The sequence below is a fragment of the Dromaius novaehollandiae genome, chromosome 4 (assembly GCF_036370855.1).
Source record: "Dromaius novaehollandiae isolate bDroNov1 chromosome 4, bDroNov1.hap1, whole genome shotgun sequence".
Classification (NCBI taxonomy): domain Eukaryota; kingdom Metazoa; phylum Chordata; class Aves; order Casuariiformes; family Dromaiidae; genus Dromaius; species Dromaius novaehollandiae.
The window spans coordinates 38633110-38652935 of NC_088101.1; the positions used below are offsets into that span (position 1 = coordinate 38633110).

At 38.4% G+C, this 19826-nt stretch overlaps 1 protein-coding gene across 1 annotated transcript in view; it reads right to left on the reverse strand.

The window, feature by feature from the left end:
- The window catches only part of IQCM (IQ motif containing M), a 173038-nt gene extending 166868 nt beyond the window's left edge, over positions 1-6170 (reverse strand). Inside the window, exons 1-2 of the mRNA XM_064511743.1 lie at positions 5916-6170; positions 593-899 (exon numbers count right to left, since the gene is read on the reverse strand). Of these exons, the coding sequence (XP_064367813.1) occupies positions 593-899; positions 5916-6170 (562 nt within the window). The remainder of the gene's footprint in view (positions 1-592; positions 900-5915) is intronic.
- Between the last annotated feature and the right edge of the window lie 13656 nt (positions 6171-19826).

Below are 19826 nucleotides of genomic sequence, written 5' to 3' on the forward strand. Positions count from 1 at the left end.
TCTCTAACTTTGCAACAAGAACATCAGGGAATTAAATAAAGTAAGCCCAAACCACAACCATTCACGTGATATCACACGAATGTCACAGGACATTCACACGATTCCCATGCCATCTTGCCTCATTTTCTTGCACATCCGAGCGACTCAAAGAGTCATTGTGGAAAAACAGATAAGGGTCATTCTCAATATAGAAAACTTTTGACTGAAAAAATACTGTTTTGATGGAAAGCGGAGGTTTTGGAAAACTAATATTTTACATCTAGGTTACCTGCTTCCTGCAGAATAAGCGACTTTTTGTGAGAAACACAGAAAATATAAAAAAATTCCAAGATTGTATTCAAGATCTTTTTCATTGTGCAGCTTTGATAGTGTCCTTTATTCATAAACCAAGTTATTCTATGCTTATAGACATGGAGAAGATGATAATACAGCTCATCAGCTGCAAAAATCTATTAGGTTACATGCAAAAGTACCACTGTGAAGCCACAAGAGAGTGCGGCCCACATGACAGAAAAGTCAGCAATGAGCAAACAGTAAAGTGCTGATTTTCTTCCTATTTTAAAGATTACATATGATAGGAAACACTTCTTACCTTCTTGCTCCACAGTATACAGTGGAGATGAGTAGATGTAAGTCTTACAACTTCTGACAGCCTTCCCAGGAGATGTAGGGATGAACTGTACAGGAAATGGTCTTCCAGGTAGCTTGTACAATCTTTCTTCTAACCAAGGGACTTGCGGAAAAATTCTTTTTGAGCTTGCCATTCTGAAAGGTTTGGTGTCATAAGAGCTGGTATTATTTTCGAAAATATAAGGGACACTCATAGGAGTCTGAGTTGAGCTCCACTTGGAATAAGGTACAGAAAAGTGCTGGGAAGATACGGATCCAATGTATTTCTGCTGATAAAGTGAACATATATGTTACTAAGGTGATCATAGTTTTAAATTATTTCTTCTGCACTGAATTATCTCCAGACCTCTGATATATAATGACAATGAATTAAACACATAGTTATTCCAGAATTGCCAAAAAATCCAACAGTATTCCCCTTAAGAAATGAAGCTGTATTATCTGACTTACTGTTCTTTATTTCCATTTTCCAAATGTTGAGTTAGTTGAATGCGAATCACTAGTTTGTCCTTAAATAAAAATATGAAAGAGGAAAATGAATAAACTGAGATGTAGTTTTCAGATCTTCAAAGCTCTTCTGACTCAGAAATTTTTACATATAGGTTAAGTGCCATAATATGAAAATCTTTGGCAAGAATTCCTCCATCCTTGATCCAGAACTTTGGTCTTTCACACCTATTTAACAGCTGGTCACTTGCCATGTGCCTATTTTATGCAAATAGTCTCCCATTTAAATAACAGTCATTTCCATTTGTTATCATCAGAGTAATTCAATTTCCTAAGGACAGCCTAATAACACAGCTGCCCCATTATGCCACGGATGAATGTAGTCGAATACTTGTAATCATATTTTAAATATGTTACCACTATTTAGTATTCTGTCACATCCACAGCACGGCAGGTAGCTCACAGATATAAAGAAGAGGGATCCATTTCTTATCTAGAGAACATTATTTCAGGTCCCTGTTCTAACAGGGATCACCATATTAGTGCATTTTGTAATACTCACATAGGAACAATTACTAGAGTTTTAATCAGGAAAAGCTACTGGCAGATGGAGACACAAACAGTTTAATAAAATATTTTTAATAGCTACAACCTCCTATTTAATTCCCACTTTTGCAACAACTTGACCCAAACTGGCTACCATAATCTGCGTGTTCAACTTAGAATTCTCTATGTCTGGGATTCAATGCATCGCTTGGATTGCTTTAATTGACATTCATTTTGCACACCTATCTATAGGTAGTTCAGCAGAAGTGAATTACAGTAGTAATTACACAGTATTGTATGACGTCCCTCTTCCATCTAAACTCTGACCCTAGCTCTGATTTTGCCACAGACTGTAAGGCTGCCATGGCAAATGAGGGGTGTATACACTAGGCTTAAAATACCTAGCATTAGGTGACTATCTTAAAGGTCTTTCACAAAGCATACGCTACCAGAAGTGCAGAAAGGGACTGCAGACATAACCAGTCTCCCATGGAACAGACAGTACAGACCAGACTTGAGAAGGGTAGCAGCTGAAGAGAAAAAAAGCAGAAGGGAGGGAGGTTTCGTAAAACAGATTCAGAAAGAAATGCACCAGGTGCCTCATAGTGCCCAGTCAGAAAAGTGAATTCTGTAGTTTGATTCTGGTTTGATAAATCTGTATAGGAAACCACACAGCGCTTTTATTTAGCTTAAGAAAGAAGCTTGTAAGAAGTGATTCAGCGTCTCAGAACTTCTAGCTTCAATTAAGGGTACAAACAAATCTACATTATGAATGACACCAAAGTTCTCCCTTTTCTCTCATTCTCCTTAAAATAAAATGTCCGTGGTAAAAATACATGCCCAACAACCCTTCAGTCTCAAATCCACTTTATGCTCTGCACAGCCTCTTGAAATAGCCCCACAGTGACTCCTTGGGTCCCTGGCCAGGGTGGGAACCAAGCAGACAATGTGCACGCTCCCACTACAGCCAGGACACTTCATAAACAAGTGCCCCTTGCTGGGGATGGGTCCTGCTGGTGATACGGAGCCAGGCTCCCAGGCGGCCCCCAACCCCCCGCTTAGGGAGCCTCCGGTGCTTGCAGAGCCCTGACAAAAGCAATGTTTGTGCTGTTCTCTAAGGCGGTGCGTGCTTCTCCAAGCTGCTACGAGTAGGTTTACTGCATCCTTCCACTGCACAAGTGCAGTAGGTTACATGCTACTGCACAAACCATGCACAAATTATGCCTGTGCTTCCCCTCTCCATCCAGACATACTTTAATAGTTATTTAATAGTCAAGGATAAGGGAAGGGAAAGTAAGTGAGGGAGGTAAACATTCAAAAGCTCTATGACAATTTCTATTGTCTGAGACTTCCTCAAGACATTTATCTGTAATCTGAATTTGTTACAGGTTCCTAGGACCTTGTGGCTTCCTCCCGCACTAACACTATACTCAAGATGTTCTAAAAGAGCCTTTTCATTCTTCCATTGACTTTATTCTTTTGAAACCTTTCAGGTACCACATGCCCTCCTTTATCCCTTCTGCAGTTCCTGGATAAGAGAATTTTGTAATGGTCACAATCAGCATTGTCTTCTGTTCGGTAACTTTCAGGTGCTTGATGATATGTATATTTGAAGAGCTTCTGGGCTTATTGATGCCTATTTGGATTCTTAATTGGGGGAATTATGTGAGCTTTAAAATATTTTAATAAGGATCACCATAATAATGCATCGTTCAGAGAAGACAGCTAAAAGGTATCTGGCTATTATGTACTAAATGCAGCAAGCGGTAATGTTTTAAATACATCACAATGATGATGAGGTTTGTTCTTCAAAAGTTAAAAGAAGCCTTTTAGAAAATGATTATTTGCATCCTGGGCTAGCCATTTTCCAAATCTGTATACAGCTGCAATCCAAAACCCAAAGCACTTACAATCTAAGAAAAGTGGCATTAAATGAAAGGGAAAAGGAAGATAATGCAACTATCTTCAACTGCCTCTTCCCTGGATGTTATGAACTAATTATGGTCATGAGACATTAAATTTGACATAAGGTTTTAGAAGGGATATGGAAAAGGGGGCACAGTTTCCTGTATAGCTCATTTAAAGGAGGATCTTGTCAGCCATAGGAGAGTCACAAAAATAGTGCTTGTCATTTGAGAGGCTTAGTGTACTGGTGATGTAGTAGAGATAAAAGTACATTGGACCAGAGTTAATCTGTGGAAGCATTTCAAAGATAATGAATAGAAATAATTTAATCCAGCAAAGAGAAAGAGACAGTATAAGAGCTGAAAAGGTATGATGGGAAAAACAGGTGATCTTGCTATCTGCTGAGAGAGATATAGTCTGAGGATAAGAAAGCTGGAGACAAGAAGGTTATCAAAGTGGGTGATGAGAACCAAGAAAAGTAGTTGCAGGAGATGGGTCAGAAATATGTCATCAATATGATGACATTAGTGGATGAAGTACAAATGGACAGCTCCCTTAGGGAGAGATAGAAAGTCCCTAGCACTCTTGCACCGTGAAAGACAATACATTGAAAAAGATGCAGTGGAATTAAGCAGAGAAGTTAGCAGAAAATCAGAAGAAAGTGTCACCAAACCCTGCAGAAGATACTATTTTCAAAGGAAACATTGGATTGAAAGTGTCAATGGCATGAAGAATATAAAGAAGAGAAATGAATGCAAGATATTCCAAAAAATTCCAAGATTTGGCTAGCTGAGAGGAGAAAAGCATTGAGATAGGAAGCTCATTAGAGATGATTCCAGGTGTAGCTATAGGAGCAGAAAAGAAGTAATTATTTCTGTTTGCATAGGCAATGAATTTAGAGACGTAAAGAGATGGAGGAGTGGAAATTACTGTAGGGACATTTGCCTGCATGTTACAGCTTGAGGCATTGCATACAGACAATCATGTGGCCCAAAGCATCTGTAAACTGCCCAATGAGATTGAACTGCTCTTGCATATACCCCTATGGAAACAATGCCATACATTTAATTTCAAATCATTTACCTGTACAAAAAATTCTCTCCAAATGCCTGTCTCTTTGCCCTGTAAATATTGGAGTGATACATGACACTTCACTTAAAATGTAAATTATCACCCAGGGCGGCTCCTACCTGACAAAAATTTTTGTGCACTATGACAAACAATGACTTATCTATTCTCCTTCCAGCTCCTTAAACATTTGAACTATGTTATGGAGTAGGAGCTCCATAAAGAATATAGTTGGGTACGTAACTTTTACTTCTCACAATCCATCGTTAGCAGGAAGTGAACGAAGGAAGCAGGAAGTCCCACTGATGCCAGCAGAAACAGAGCTGGACCAACCTGAGCATTCTTGAAGACCCTGTCATTAATATTCAGGAAAGCTCAGCTGATCACTGAATATACCAAACCCCAGTTCTAGCAAGACAGTATGATCATCACTATGTATGGCAGAAGCCCTTCTCCAATTTTTCAGGTAGTAGAAGGCACAAAGTTGAAAGATACTTCATATTCTTGTGACAAACAGGGCACTTCTCTACAATTTAGTAATATTATATGTTACCTGGTCATTAGGAAGTTTACTCTATGAATGTTATTTCAGTTACCTGGCAGCTTTAAGGAACACAAGAATAGGCCAGGCCTTTTAGTAAACACTTGAGTATCATGAAACACTTTCCTATCTATATAGTTGCAAAAATCTTTTCTCCAGTCTCCAGCTAATTTACAAACTTCTGCTTACCAAAAAGGATCAATGCATTTAGCAAACCGGAAAGACTAAAATCATCAGAAATTAGATGTTTGGGGAAATGTTTGACGTTGCTTCCTCTATCCACTGGGGTGTATGAAGAAATACGACCCTCTCTACCATCACCACAGCATATGAAGCAATGGTGAAAAAAACATTACTGTAACCTGTGTGTTCTACCTAACCTGTGCAATGTAAATCTTCTTCTCTATAAGCTTTGTCCTTGCAATTAAGAGAAGACACCTCTTTGAATGGGGACTAATAGCCATCAATCAAAGGCAATAGTTTTTGAAAAGAAAGGGAAAACTGTAAGTGCAAAATGCAATCAGGTCTTCTTTACCAGTGATCCCAACTTTTGGGGTGACTGCTGCCCAAGACCTAATCTAAGAATTGGAAAATCATGCTACTACAGCATAAAAAGCAGAGAGGCCCAAGGGAGACCTAAGAATATTTACACAGGCTGCTAAATCAAATTTACACTGATGCTGGCCTTCCTCAACTCAGACCATGTTCTCAGATTCCTACAGCACTGCTGAGCTAGCCAGGGTCCTGCTGTGAACTGGTTCAAGGAGAAAACCCATACCAAAACCAGTTCTGCATCATCATTATGACCATCCTCGTAGTTTTGAGCTAGTTTAAATCCCTGAGTCAGCTCACCACAGGAGCCAGATGAACACTGATGTTCATACAAAACATGTGGCTCTGGACAGTGGGAGGGAAGAAGGACTACAGTTGTTCTGACTCTGATCAGCTTACACTGTTTCAAAGCAGATCCAGAGACAGACCAACTAGGAGACAGAGGTGCCACCAGACCCATAACCAAGATGCCTGACACCATTTGCTCGCATCAGCTTTCATTCTTTATGGTCTGGCAGGGACATCAGGAAGCAGTAAGATGAACTGCTATTTTAAAATTTAAATAATATTTTGCAGTTCATATGCTATAAATAATTTAAAAAAAGACTGTGGAATGCAGCTTTCTCATCTTCCCCAAAAGTTTAATTGATTTGATGGAAATGGAGGATTGTACCTTGAGCACTCTGGCTGCAAGCTTTAGCATTTTTCATGAAAGAAGAAAATTGGTTAATATACTGTACTTACATAACTGTAAAGCACCACATCCTTGCTGATTTCTTGGGGTGATGGATTGATAGTATTCAATACAGTTACTTAAAGTAAGTTATTAATGTTTATTCTTATAACAAATAATTACTTAGGTATAACTGCTATAAATATATTAAACATTCCTTATCAGTTACAAATGAGGAATGTCTATCTAAGCACAGTATTTCAAGTACAGTCTAGCCATAATCTAAATCTCAAATCCTCAGTATCTTTTTCAATGATCTGGAAGAAAATACAAAGTGATTGCTGGTAAAACTTGCAGAACATGCAAAAACTGGTGGAGTGGCAAGTAATAAGGCAAATGTTCTATAGAATGATCTGCCTCAATTGGTTAGATGGCTTCATTTGAACAAGATAAATTTTAATAAAGCCAAATGCAAAGTCATAAATCTAGGCACAAGGAAAGCAGGTCATGTTTACAGGATTTGGAACCGGAAAAGAAGTTGTTCTGTAACTGCAGGTGAGTAACAAACTGTGATCTCACAGAGCAATGCTGTTGCTAAATGAACTAATTTGATCCTTGGATAAGTAAGGAAATATTGGAAAGAACTAGATGCTTTGCATTATTTCTGTATACAAAACTGCTGTCACCACCTCTGGAACACTATCTCTGATCTGGCATTTGCATTTTTAAGAACATTAAAAACCTGGAAGGGATTCAGAAGTGAATTAAAGGATCACCTGACACTGAAAAAATCTGCCTTAAGACCAGAAGATGAAACTATATGGAGACATTAAATGGAGTTTAGAGGGACGTTGTTTGGTGTATAGGGAGAGGCTTGGGTTGTTTTCCTTTTTAAACAACTGCAGCAGTGGAAATAACGAAGAATCCAGAAAAAACTGAAAGAACAAGCATTCCTTTAGACCCTCCTCACTAAATACAGACAATATCTGTAAAGAAATCAGTAAAAACTGAATTGCTTGCTTCCTTGTAAACCAAGAACACTTACTGTGTTGCTCCCAGTGAGCAAAGGTTCAAAGAGTAAACCTGTGTGTCAACTATGAACCTTTCATTTCCCTACTTACTGTGAGGGAGAAAATCTTCTGTAATAACAGAGGAAGGTTTGTGCAACAAATCACAGTCTGCATGTGCCTACATGGCAAGAAGATTTCAAATAGAAATTGGCTTTTTAATCAGGAATAGAGAAGTAGAACAAAATCCAATGCCTAGAATTAAAATAAAGTGCACTTGTTTAACAGTGAAGGTAGCTGTTGAAAGAAAAAATTAGAGAAGTGGTAGATTTTCCCTAACCTGAAATGCTTAAGGTTGGATGTCTATCCAAACGATATACTTTAAAAGTTATGGAGTCATGCAAGAATTATGGAGAGAGATTTCCTCAGCTGTGTTATGCAGGAAACTAGTCTAGATTGTTTTAGCAGGTCCTTCCAGCTTTGAATTCACTGAAAGTATGAAAAACAGAGGGATTCCTGAATCCCACTGCAACAGAAAAGGTAAGTTGCACCCAAGAGAAACGGCAGTGTCAGAGGACAGACTGTGCACGACATGAATCCTCATCTGCTAGAGAGGGGTAGGTGACCCAACACTTTTTGGCTATCCTGAAAATAAAGTTTATATTGTGAACAGGTGGAAAGAAGTCTCAAACAGATAAGAGAAAAAGAGAGATATCAGAAATTTAAAGGAACATCCATATATTTTCATGTTTCTTCAAACTGCATCTAGTAATTCCAAGGACACTCACAATTTAGCACGGACATAGCACTTCATTTTCAAAGTACTCCACATGCATTGACTGATCACCTAGAAATACTTTTCATCTGTTAGGCTTTCAGCATCATCCTCATTTTTAAAGGTTTAAATACTATTTTTTACAAGCTTGAAGACAAAATTCTTCAACTATTCTCTGTGCTGTTTCCAAATAATATTTTTGCATTTAAAAAAAAAATCTGTTATAAAGAGAACAACATGTAGTATTAAGTGGCAGTAATGTATATGAGATTATGCTGCATTTATTTTGTCAAATATGTATTATTTATTGTATTAAATAATAATGATAAAAATGCTGACAGTAACAATAATTGTTTCTGCAGAATAAAACAAAATATATGGAGAAGAAAGCCGTAATTATGTAAAACATAAAATGTAATATTTTCACCACAGCAGGTTCCATGACAAATAGCCTGTAGGAGCCAAAGTGGAGGGTATCAAAGGAGCTGAGAGAAAAATTGTTTATTTAGATGGGTATTTAGATGTACAATACAAGCATTCTCTTTTTGAATATGAACTTTGAATATGAACAATGAATATTGTAGTGTTTGAAAATCAGGTCATTCCTTTTCCTGAATTCAAAGCTTCACGAGCTCTTTTTCTCAAAAATCATCTTAGAATTATAGCGCAGGTGAAAATAATTTCTCAAAAGGTGGAGAGGAAGGCAGAGAGAAAGTTCACCTTCAACCTATCACACTGTGGCAATTCCAGCCAAAACCAACACTACGTTATGTGACTATAAATTCTGAAGGGCCTGTACTTCTCTTTTCTCAAAGATGTCCAGAAATACAACCTATTCCCTTATCCTCCTATCTGAACAAAAAAGTAATCTCATTTTCTTAGAGACATCAATTTTTACCTCTTTCATGATGATTTATAAGGTTGCAGTTTTCCTTTTATTCTGTTCTGTATTCTCATTGCAGCTGACCTCTGAATGCACCATAGGAAGCAGAAAAGTTTGATACCATCACTGCAGGGTAACTCCTTGTTATTGAAACGACGACTAGTTGAGCAGCAGGAGATTCTGTGAGAAACCTCTTAATTCTAATCATTGAAAATACTTCTTCTTCATCAAAATGATCCTGGAGTTCCTGATCTGATTTTTGAAAATGACAATGTTGAAGTAGGTGTGATCAGTCAAAGAGCAGATGAGATAAGCAGGGCCTTATTTTTCTGGGATGTCTCTCAGAAATGAATCTGCACTTCTTTATAAATCCACCACACTGTTTTTACCTCTAAACTATTACTTCTAAACCAGAGTAAATGCATTCTAACTATGCTCCCTACTGCATTCTTACCTGTCATTAATAGCAGGGAACAACCTTGGAGTTATTAAGAATTGTGCTTCTCATACTATGTTTGGAAGTTAGCTAGTGGGAAGGTACCCAACATGCAGGATGAAAGCAAAACCAGGCTTTTGGGAAGAGGGATAGGATCTGTCCTTATTCTTCTTTCTCTCTCCATCTCTATTCACAGAAAACAGCTTTTATTCACAAGAAAAAAAGAAGCCTTAGCTTCACTGGGACAATTAACAAAAAGATTGAATGGGAAAAACAAAGACTTTGTTTACGTAGTTATCCGTAAAGGGTATTCTCTATCCACAACAGGCAGGACAAGAAAAAACTGCTAAATTTGCAGCAAAGGAGATTTAAGTTAAATATTAGGAAAAACCCTGAGAAAAGACTGAACTAGATTGTTATGGGAACTTTCTTAGCACCATTGCTGGAGGTTTGGCAAGCATATCCAAGGATGGTGTAGCTACAGTTGACCCTGCTTGTGGATAGACAGATAGATATTTAACTACCTGACTAATTAATCAGTGGAGGACGGATCTGAGAAAAAAAAAGGTTCATCTTGTATATGACTTATCTGGCACATACAGGGAAAATGATAAATAAAGTATTTAGCTTTAGGTAAACAAATGTAATTGCTTTGCAAAGTAATAGTATGCTGTTCAATGGAACATTCTGATTTTTTCTCTCTTTTTTAATGGTGATACTTGAGTTTGCATTTCAGTGACTCATGAATATCTGTGCAAGGTTTTCAGGTTTTGGAGTTACTCTGTAGATCACCGTGTGAGGCTTTTTGGGCTACCACGGGTCAGGATATTGGAGGGTGAGTAATTCTGCACCGAAAGACCTCCTGATGGTCTTTGCAGCAGTATTTTCCTACAGCTTTATTAAAAACTAAATAGAAGAGGCTGCTTGGGAACCATACGACCTGAAACTCTTGGGAGGCAAACAACTCACTCGCTGTTACCATTCCTTGTTAAGATAAGATTGTGGTACAGTTATATAGTATGAGTGAAGAGTTTGTCTTAAGCCAGGACTACCAGGTACTCTTTCTGGAGTTCCTATCCCAGCTCTGACACTTCTTTAGGTGGGTCCTCAATGCCCACTGTGAAGGAAGAGAAATGTCTGTACAAATATCCGTATCTATATGAGTAACTGAAAAGCAATCCAGGACCAAGCCCCAACTTCGACGCCAAGGAATATTGGAGAAAACTCTTGCAGAAAGCTATCTGAATAGTACAAACTTCAACCAGCAGGAGTCCAGTGCTTGAGCTCATGGTCTGTCCCTCTTTTATTTGACAATAGGTATAAGCATGGGCTCAGGAGAGACTAGGGCCAAGCGCCCTGGGTGTGAACAAGGCCGGTCCATGCCATTTGACCTCATTTATTTGGTAGTACAGAAATAGAGATGCAAAGAAATACATCTAACGATGGCAGGTGTTTCTCCCACAGGTCAAAGCTGAGGAGACTAACAGGTCAAAAGCCGTTCCTGTAAGAACACCAGCAGGAGTCAGGGGTAACAGGTTGGTCAAGCACCTTGCAAATTGAACCTGTCTTCCTTCTGAAGTTTCTTGGCAGATTTGCTCAGGTAATTCACTAGCACATGCACTGGAATTTGACTGACCCCCTGAAAAGATGATCAGGGTCAGGGGGAGGGATTGTTTTCCCTAACTGTTTGTAGTGCAAACAAGCTTGTTTCTTGAGTTTTATGACTAACATGGTCTGTTTTGTTTTCCTCATCTCTACAGCGGTGCTATGGACAACAACCCAACTCCTGGAGCTGTTGCAAAGCATTCTATAGATGGTACAATTTTAACAGTACTCCTGAACATTACTCACAGCCCTCCTGACTTCTCTGGGGTCTGCACTGTTTTTCTCCTGTTTTTCTTCATATACACAAAATAAGCCTATTACAGTTTATGAAAGGTTGTGGTAATCTGGTATATTTACACGTACAATATTTTTTTAATAAGCCTTTTCTCTTGGTTGCTCTTCTAAAAGACCTGTGCTCAGCTCTTTTTTTATTGGGAAGTGGAGAGGAGAAAGCTCAGTAGCCACTGCAGAAAAATACAACAATGACATCATGATAAGGCTACCCTTTGCAAAGTTGCAGATCAATCCCAAAATGGTATCAGCTCTAGCAGTCACTTGGGAAATAAAAGTATCAGGTTGACTCAACCGCAAATGTTAAAGGTTCATAAAAAATGGAAACTATAGGGTCAGCTGCAAATATCTGGATCTGCTGGAGAGAGAAAAGCAGCATGAAAATACTGCATGTCAAAAAAAAAATTGCTGGTGAGTGTTAAATACTGTGCAGGTCAGCTGGATCAAGTGGCTCCTTTCCAAAAATAGAAATTAACAGGTAAGAGAAGTTTCTCTTTGATTGCCAAAGACCTGTCTGCCTGTCCTCATTTATGGGATATGACTAGCAATGAGCAAAGAAAAAATACATTTACATCTCGAAAGAGAGCTATAACTTCTAAAGGAATAACTGAAACTCTCTCCTTCTGCATGTAGCATTGATAACATAGGTGGTGAGACAGCAATAAGCACTGAATTGTGAGTTGAAGGAACATGCCATAGGATGCTATCTATTTTCTGCTCATTGATGATTTATTTTCAGGGAAGATCTGGGGCTTTGAAATCCCATGTTACTTTTTCCTTGGCTATATCTGGGGATTTAGGAACCTGTTTGTCTGTTGTGTGATGTCAATAGTGGAATGAACCTACTTTGCTTTTCTGTTGAGCTTTCAGGTGCTGAGGCAGTTATCCACAAAAAATGCTGTAATTGGTCCCCAACTCTCCCTAGAGCAAACAACTGTTCAAAACAAGTAACATACTGTAAATAACATCATATTTTGAGGGTTTTTCATCAGTCTAAATATACATATATCTGTGGAAAGGAAAATATAAGATAATAAGCAGTACTGAGTGAAAATATTGCAACAGTTTCTATACCACAAAACAGATTTATCTGAGATAGAATGGTGTTAGCAATCAGATACACACCTAAGAAAAGTCCAGTATGGAAGGAATACAATGTTAAATATAATAGAGATGGCTGAGAAAGGGAAAAAAGCAAAGCAAAGCAAAGGCACTCTGAAGCAAAAATAAAGCCAGGAGAGATTTTAGTATGAGCTCTAGGCACTTGTGATTTGACCCTTCAAAATAGAATCTCAGAAGCTTTCTCCAGGGCAGTTTTACATGAACATCATTGCTATTCACAGATCTGTACAGTTGTTTCCATTTTGCAGTGTGTAGAAGGTTTATACCTGTGCCACAAGGATATGCAGTGGCCTTTCATAAACAAACCCCAAATTCAAGACAACTTCAGACACTTTAGTTTTAGTTTTTTCATAAACAACCTGCACACTCAGAACCTTCCAACACTGCGAGTTTTGATATTCAGAAGCGCAGAATATCTTCCCTTTGGAACCACAATCCTGAGATAATTCAATGTTGCAAACACTTTTTGTTCTGATTCTGGTATAAGGTCAAAGGCAGCCACAGTCTGCCTGTGTGGAGGCTACATAGCCACCATCCATCACATGATCCAAAATATGAACTACTTTGACCAGTAATAATGACAGACACATCACTCCTAACCTCATTCCTTTTCCTAGTGAATCCATGCCTGCTGTTTTGCTCCATTTTTTTAAGCCAACTCCTTTGTTTATCTATGACAAAACAAAGTTTTAAGAAGCATGACATTGAGATTTAAAGATTATTCTAACAAATACATAAAGATGTACCACTTGCACCACTGGGTGAACAATACCAGAAGTCAGGACAGCATATCTTATTAGTAGAGAAATCACCTGCAATGGCAGCCAGCTACTTTAAATCTCCAAGCAGGGGACTTCCTAAGCATTTTGTTATAGACTGTACGAATCATTAACCATAAACTGCTTACTCAGCACAGCCAGGGACACATGGGTACCCTCAGAACTAACTGATTGTCAAATAATGTGTAAAGGAGACTCTGCAAATCTAGCTCTTTCTGGTCAACAGGTAACACGGCTTTCAGTAATCACTGTACCACACACTGCTGAACCTGTGCTACCACCCAAACTGAAACATCATGTTTCCTTTTTGGATTAACTCTGCGAAAATCAAAATGTCTCTTTGAAGCCACACTAGCTACTGATTCATTCTGAAGCTACCTCAATTGTTTGCTCAGCAGTTCCTTTAGTCCAATACCATTTAAAGACATTAATCCAGTATTGTACTGAGGGATACTCCCAGGTACTGAATCCAGTAAAGCCCCAGAACTTCCCTCTTCTGCAAATTTAGCTCAGATTTTGGTTTCCTCCACACTTTGTATTGAAAGTTAAATAAAATAGAAATAGCAACTACAACAAAAGCTGATTATGACATCAGATAAATTACCTCTTTGGAGAACATTTCTGTGAAAGTGGAATACTGCAGCAGCACACAAACATCTGTCTAGTTCTGGAAAGAAAAGAGAAAAGATTTTAAAATATTTCTTTTACTAAATACTCATCTTTTTCAGTTGTACTCATCAGGAGCTTTTCATTTAGGATTATTCAGAAAAAATTTCACTCAGGAGATCTTTCCAGTCAACCTGTCAAATGTCATTAAAGTGTGAAAAATTAAAAACTGGTTAAAATATAATAAGATTTCTTTTTCTTGGAGCCTCTTCACAGGATCTATATACTACAGCCGAGGATTGGATCTACCATCCAGTGAACTGTCACTACTAGAATTCCATCCTTTGTCTAAAACATCACTAAAGTACCGTTAGCGACAAAAACTTTAAAAAGCACAACAGATATTGCATATTATAGTCACAGTCACTAATCTTCTGTAGATCTTTGTACAACAACGACAGAGCTTCCTATAACAAAAAGGAACTTTTCTAGCACTGGCAAGTACCTTATATACAAGATTATATAACTATTTGCAAGGCAACAGCACATTTTTCAGTCTGAGATCCCCCAAAACGCAAGAAGATACCTCTAAACCGCTACTCCATTTTACCAGTCCTTTTAAGTCTTCTCTACATTTATTCCAGGCCTCACTCAATTGGGTGGCTACTCAGATGGTAGAATACAAGAACTTAGTTTTTGATAAATTTTCTCTGCCAACATCAAAAGACAAAATGCATGAGAAAGATCAGAGCAACTAGGGCATCTGACATCACTAGGTACACAAGTTCTGCTAGCTGAACAGTCATATTTCCTCAAGATTGGAACATGGCTGAACAGAACCAGACCTGAAAAGAGGAAGAGCATAGGGATAGATTGCAGTCCAAGGTAGTCCAGGATCTGGGACACAAGCAACATAGGCTTGGCCAGTAACACAGACCCTTACACCGACATATCTTTGGCTTACACCATAAACCAGCAATTTAATTACTGTTATCCTTGGATGTTCTGCACACCATTCTTCCCTATCCAAGAAGGAAATGTTTAATTTGATTACTGCATATGGACTTTTGTCTCCTTTGACATTTCTTCACATTAAAGAAGCTGAATTTTGTTTGAGAGTCTACTAAGAGGTTTATTTTTTATTTCTACAGAGTAAAAACTTCAGTGAATAAAACACCTGTAGAGACTGCATGACCTAACCTCAGCTTGTGTGGCAGCTACGTTGTTGGATTCAACGGAGTTGTACATCAGATGCAACTGAATGTTTACGGGCAAAGTGATCCAGTGTCTGCAGCTGCAAGCTGAAGACATCATCACTTCTACAGGTGCATTTTATGAACATTTTAATTGCTAAGTGTGATATTTAATCACCCCCAGTATATTGTAACTTGTCATTCTTACCCATACACTTAACTAAAGAGAGATCCAGACCAAAATCATGGTTTTGAAATCCTAAAAATCAGGGAGAAAATTGTGATTCAAATCCAAAGCAAAGATATTTTCATAGACATTGATGTCGGAAGTGTAAAGTGAAACTGTGGACCTCCTGGCAGTAAGTGTCATTTCTCTCTTTTCTCTTCTTTTCTTGGCAGGAACTATTACACCATTAAATGTAAAAGAATAGGAGGCAAGGACTTAGCATCCATAAGGGTCAGCCATGAAACCCTGGCACACAGAGCTGGCTAAGAGATGACTTTCAAAATAGCCTTTTTAATGTCACAGGGATTGCACTGTCTCTTTGAAGTGTTTTATTAATTTTTCAAACTAAAAGTAGAAACCAATAACCCTAAAAGTTAAAGGGTTAACTAAAACTTCAGCTTTTAAGTCTCCAGTTAGCCAGACTACATAAATGCCTAAAACCTTTAAAAATATTAACATTCCTATGGCAAATTAATACTGAAATATACTAACAGTTCATGCTAATCTGTTACTCCATCTTGGTGGTAGGACTTCAGCAAGGTATTGCCACAAATGCTTATGACATCAGTAGAACTCACCACTGAAATCAGAACCTCTTGGAATAAGTGCCGGCAGACTTAAGTTAGGAGAAGTCAGGCAGTCACAGCTTCCTAATCAGTGGATTTCTTTTAACAAGCTACTGAGATTAATAAAAGAATAATTACTTTCACTGTCAATTTCTTCTAAATTGTTGCAATCTTGGATAAATAGAATTTAATGAGATCACCTTGTGCTAAATTGATTTTTCTATTCTACAGAGCAAAGTGCTTTTCAGTTGAGAACTCAGCAATATATGAAGTGAAGTTATCATAATCAAAATATTACTTTCAGTATATGAAAGGTGAAGATATGCACAGCATGCAGCTCAGCTACGAAATACAAATATAAATAATGGGTAATTTTTATATTTAGATTCCTGAAATGAATGTTTCACCCCTCACACTAAACTAATTTATGCATTTTTCAATGGAGAATTTATCAAAAACAGATACACTGCTTTCGGAAATCACATATATCTTCGTAAGTCAGATAAAGTCATCTTACGTTGAACTGATGTCAAGTTCTGCCAAATATAATACATCTTCTGAACTGAATATATGATCTACTAAATCATATCAGTATTATGTATATTGAAAGCTAAACTGAGGAATCACTGGGTAAATTAAATAGCAAATGCATGACAATATAGTATTTATTAAAACGGATCAGTGATTCATTTCAGTTCCCAGAACATAATATATTAACTTTTGAAGAATTCTTTGAAATTGTAGGGATTTTGGAGAAGAGGCAGGTAAAAAAATACTAGAAAACAGCAATCTGCATGTGTAGCCATGGAACAAGGTAGTATATGTTTTTTGGCTGGAGGACGGGGCTCACTGGGACTTGTAAAGAGATGCAGCTATTCTACTAATAGCTATTTCAGGATTTTATACTTAACAGGCAGAAAACTAGAAAAAACGGAAAACAAACCCCAAAATGACTAAAAATTTGGGAAAAACAGCCCTTAGTGAAAGGTTGAGAACTGTAGGTATATTCACTCAGGAAAATAAGAATGAGATATGGTAATACAAGCCTACATGTGCATTTTTAATTTCCATCTCTGTTAATATCATTTAGATAGCACGTTCAACAAGGTAATGAGTATTACTAAAAATACTCTAAAAACTCTTAAATGAAGTTACTATCTAAAACAGCCTATCACAAAAACTCTATTGCCACTCTACTTCCAAAATATCTATTCCAGGAAAGATCTGAGAAGACATGTCCTTTAAGCTGTTCAGTAATGATAAGTAGATCTCTATCAGACCAAAGGAGCAAAGCAAACTCCTGATTTTTGAAATGTAAAATGAGATTATAAATAGGACATGGATCAAATTCCTCCATGGTCTCAGAAGAACAAGGAAAATATCCATGAGATTGACATGAACAAGATAAATATAAGTTCAAAATTAAGAAAATTTTGAAAGCACTTAGATAATGGAACAAGTGACCATGACTAATGCAGAACTGTGACTGGTAAAGGATTTGAAAACATTTTGGCCCAAATCACATGATATGCTTCATTTTCCTTGGAGCTCAACAGAATCCCATTTAGATATTCTTTTTTATATCTACAATTAATTTTCCTGGGAAAGCTCAAATCTGTAGTAACACTGGAATGTTAGTTTCCTTAGCATCCTCCTTTCTCCACTTTTGTGAGGATTAAAGTGAATTTGCTGCCAGAATAAATGGTACAATTTACACACCTGAAATGTTATTTGACCTATTGAATTAAGAAGACAGGCAAATAGATGCTTATGAATGAAATGAACGACAGCAACATGGTAGAAACCAGTAAAATATTGCCAGGCATTATATTTCTGATGGGTTATCGTAACCACATAAAAAGAAAGCATTCAAAAATATTTATATGGATAATATCCCTAACACTGCACTTTCCCTCTCTTTGGGAGCCAGATTATGTCTCTAAATACAGGCTGAGGTAGGGTTGGTACATACAGTGCATCAGAGACAAGCCCAAAAGCTTCTGCTTCTCAGCCACAATCCTTCACCTTTTCTGCTCTTACCCTTAAATGTAAAATAGTTTCTGAAGATCTTCTAAAGACATCCCTTTCACCTAATTAAAACCTAGCTACCTACTTTAACCTGCAAGTGCAAGGAACAGCCACATAAATGTGTCTGGTCTGGCTGCATAGTCAGAAACAGGGCCTATTTTTCCAGAGAGACCCTTGCAGAATAAAATCAGGGCATAATATGAGAGGGCCACTATATACTGCAGTCGGCCAATTGGCTCTCCTGTCCCGCACAAAGCATCCCTAATTGCATCAGTGAACACTTGCTCAAGGAGTAATCCTGCTTGGCAGTTGTATATTAGCCTACTATATCACAAGCCCGAGGTCTCTAAAAAGGACTGCCTCCTTTCCTCTCTTTTGTAACCTCCTGCATTTGCAGTATTCTGTAAATGATTAGACATAATAATAATTTGCCTCACACTTACAGATTCCACAGCTCTAAAAAGTATTTAAAAATGGAAGAATCACTCAGCAAATATATATAAATTTTCTCTACACGAAACTTGCCATATACAAAACAGCATAGGGTACCTTTACCGTCATGCTGCAGTAGCTCTGACTTCTCACTCACGTCCCCATCTACCCATCTTCCACATAACTGTCATACTGGCACGAGCTGCCGCACTTGTCAGAGGAAAAGGAATACAAGTAGCTGGGCCTGTCTGACTTCAGCCTCGCTTGTAGAAGGGATGCGACACATCAGGTCTGGCTCCCTTGAACCCCTCCAGTGCTGTCCCATGAGGCTTCATGTCCTGCCTGGAGTGTTAAAATGGTGGAGGTGATCAAAAGCTCTGGTAAAGCACGCGCCCGACCCCCTGCACCGCACAGGCCCAGCTGCCGGCAGCCACGGCCCAGGAGGGCTGCCCCCAGGGCTGCTGGGATGAATGCTCATGTCGGTAGGAAAGCAGAAATAGTTCAAAGTCACTGGGGAACAGGAGTAGGCAGACACCGAGGAGACACATGCAGCCTGGTATAGCAGGCGGCTTTGGCCTGCAGGAGACTAAGGCCAGCAACGTCCCAGCACGCTCGCGGAAGGAGCAGCATTGGACACGCAGTGGTGGACGCGCAGGCTGTTTGTTCAGCACGGGATGGAGTAGACTTTGCAGGCCGCAAAAAGTCCGGGCAGGTAAGGACAGCACGGCTGGGAGCTGCTATAAAGCAAATGTAGTGGCATGCCATCAATATCTCAAATGGGTCACCACAGCTAGCCCCAAGGCCCTGCCCATAATTGGCACAGGAACCTGAATAGTCACCCCAGCGCTGCTAACAAAGCCAGTAAAAGCACAGTCACTGCGATACTGTCAGACTTAAACGAAGCGGGAGAACTAACAGGTCAGTTGTGTAAAAGAAGATTTGTTTGCAGAGAGTTCATTTTACAATCACAGCAATCACAATGGCTGGCTTCTCAGCTGACCCCTCTTGGGGCACATCAGAGCACATCATTAGGCACCCACGTTTGAAAGAACTGGCTAGTATTTTTATTCTAATCCACTTTGCATATTGTCTGTCCTGAAAGCTGAAGAGAATATTTATATGCTGACCTGTAAGAATGTGCTGGAGAGCCTTGCTACACTAAAGTCATTTAATCTTTGCCTGCGTTCTCATATATGTCTGTGCAAAGATTTCTGCTACTGAAAATCGTAAGCAGGCTCTGCTACAGATTATAATGTTATAAATAGGTGATAAGGCAGAACAAGAACTAGTTCAATGGTTTCAACACCTCAAAAATCTGGTATTTAATTTTCTCTAAACTAAAGCACCAAGAATACTGTGAAAGAAGACAGAAAGATGAAAGATAGGGCCAGTTATTCCTCCCAACTGCCAATGTGCTGTATGAATTTGTGGATCCCATATGTGTTTGAATTTATCTTCCTCATTTTTACAATTTCTGTGTTATCTCTTAAAATGAAGCAGCTTCTATGAGAAGAG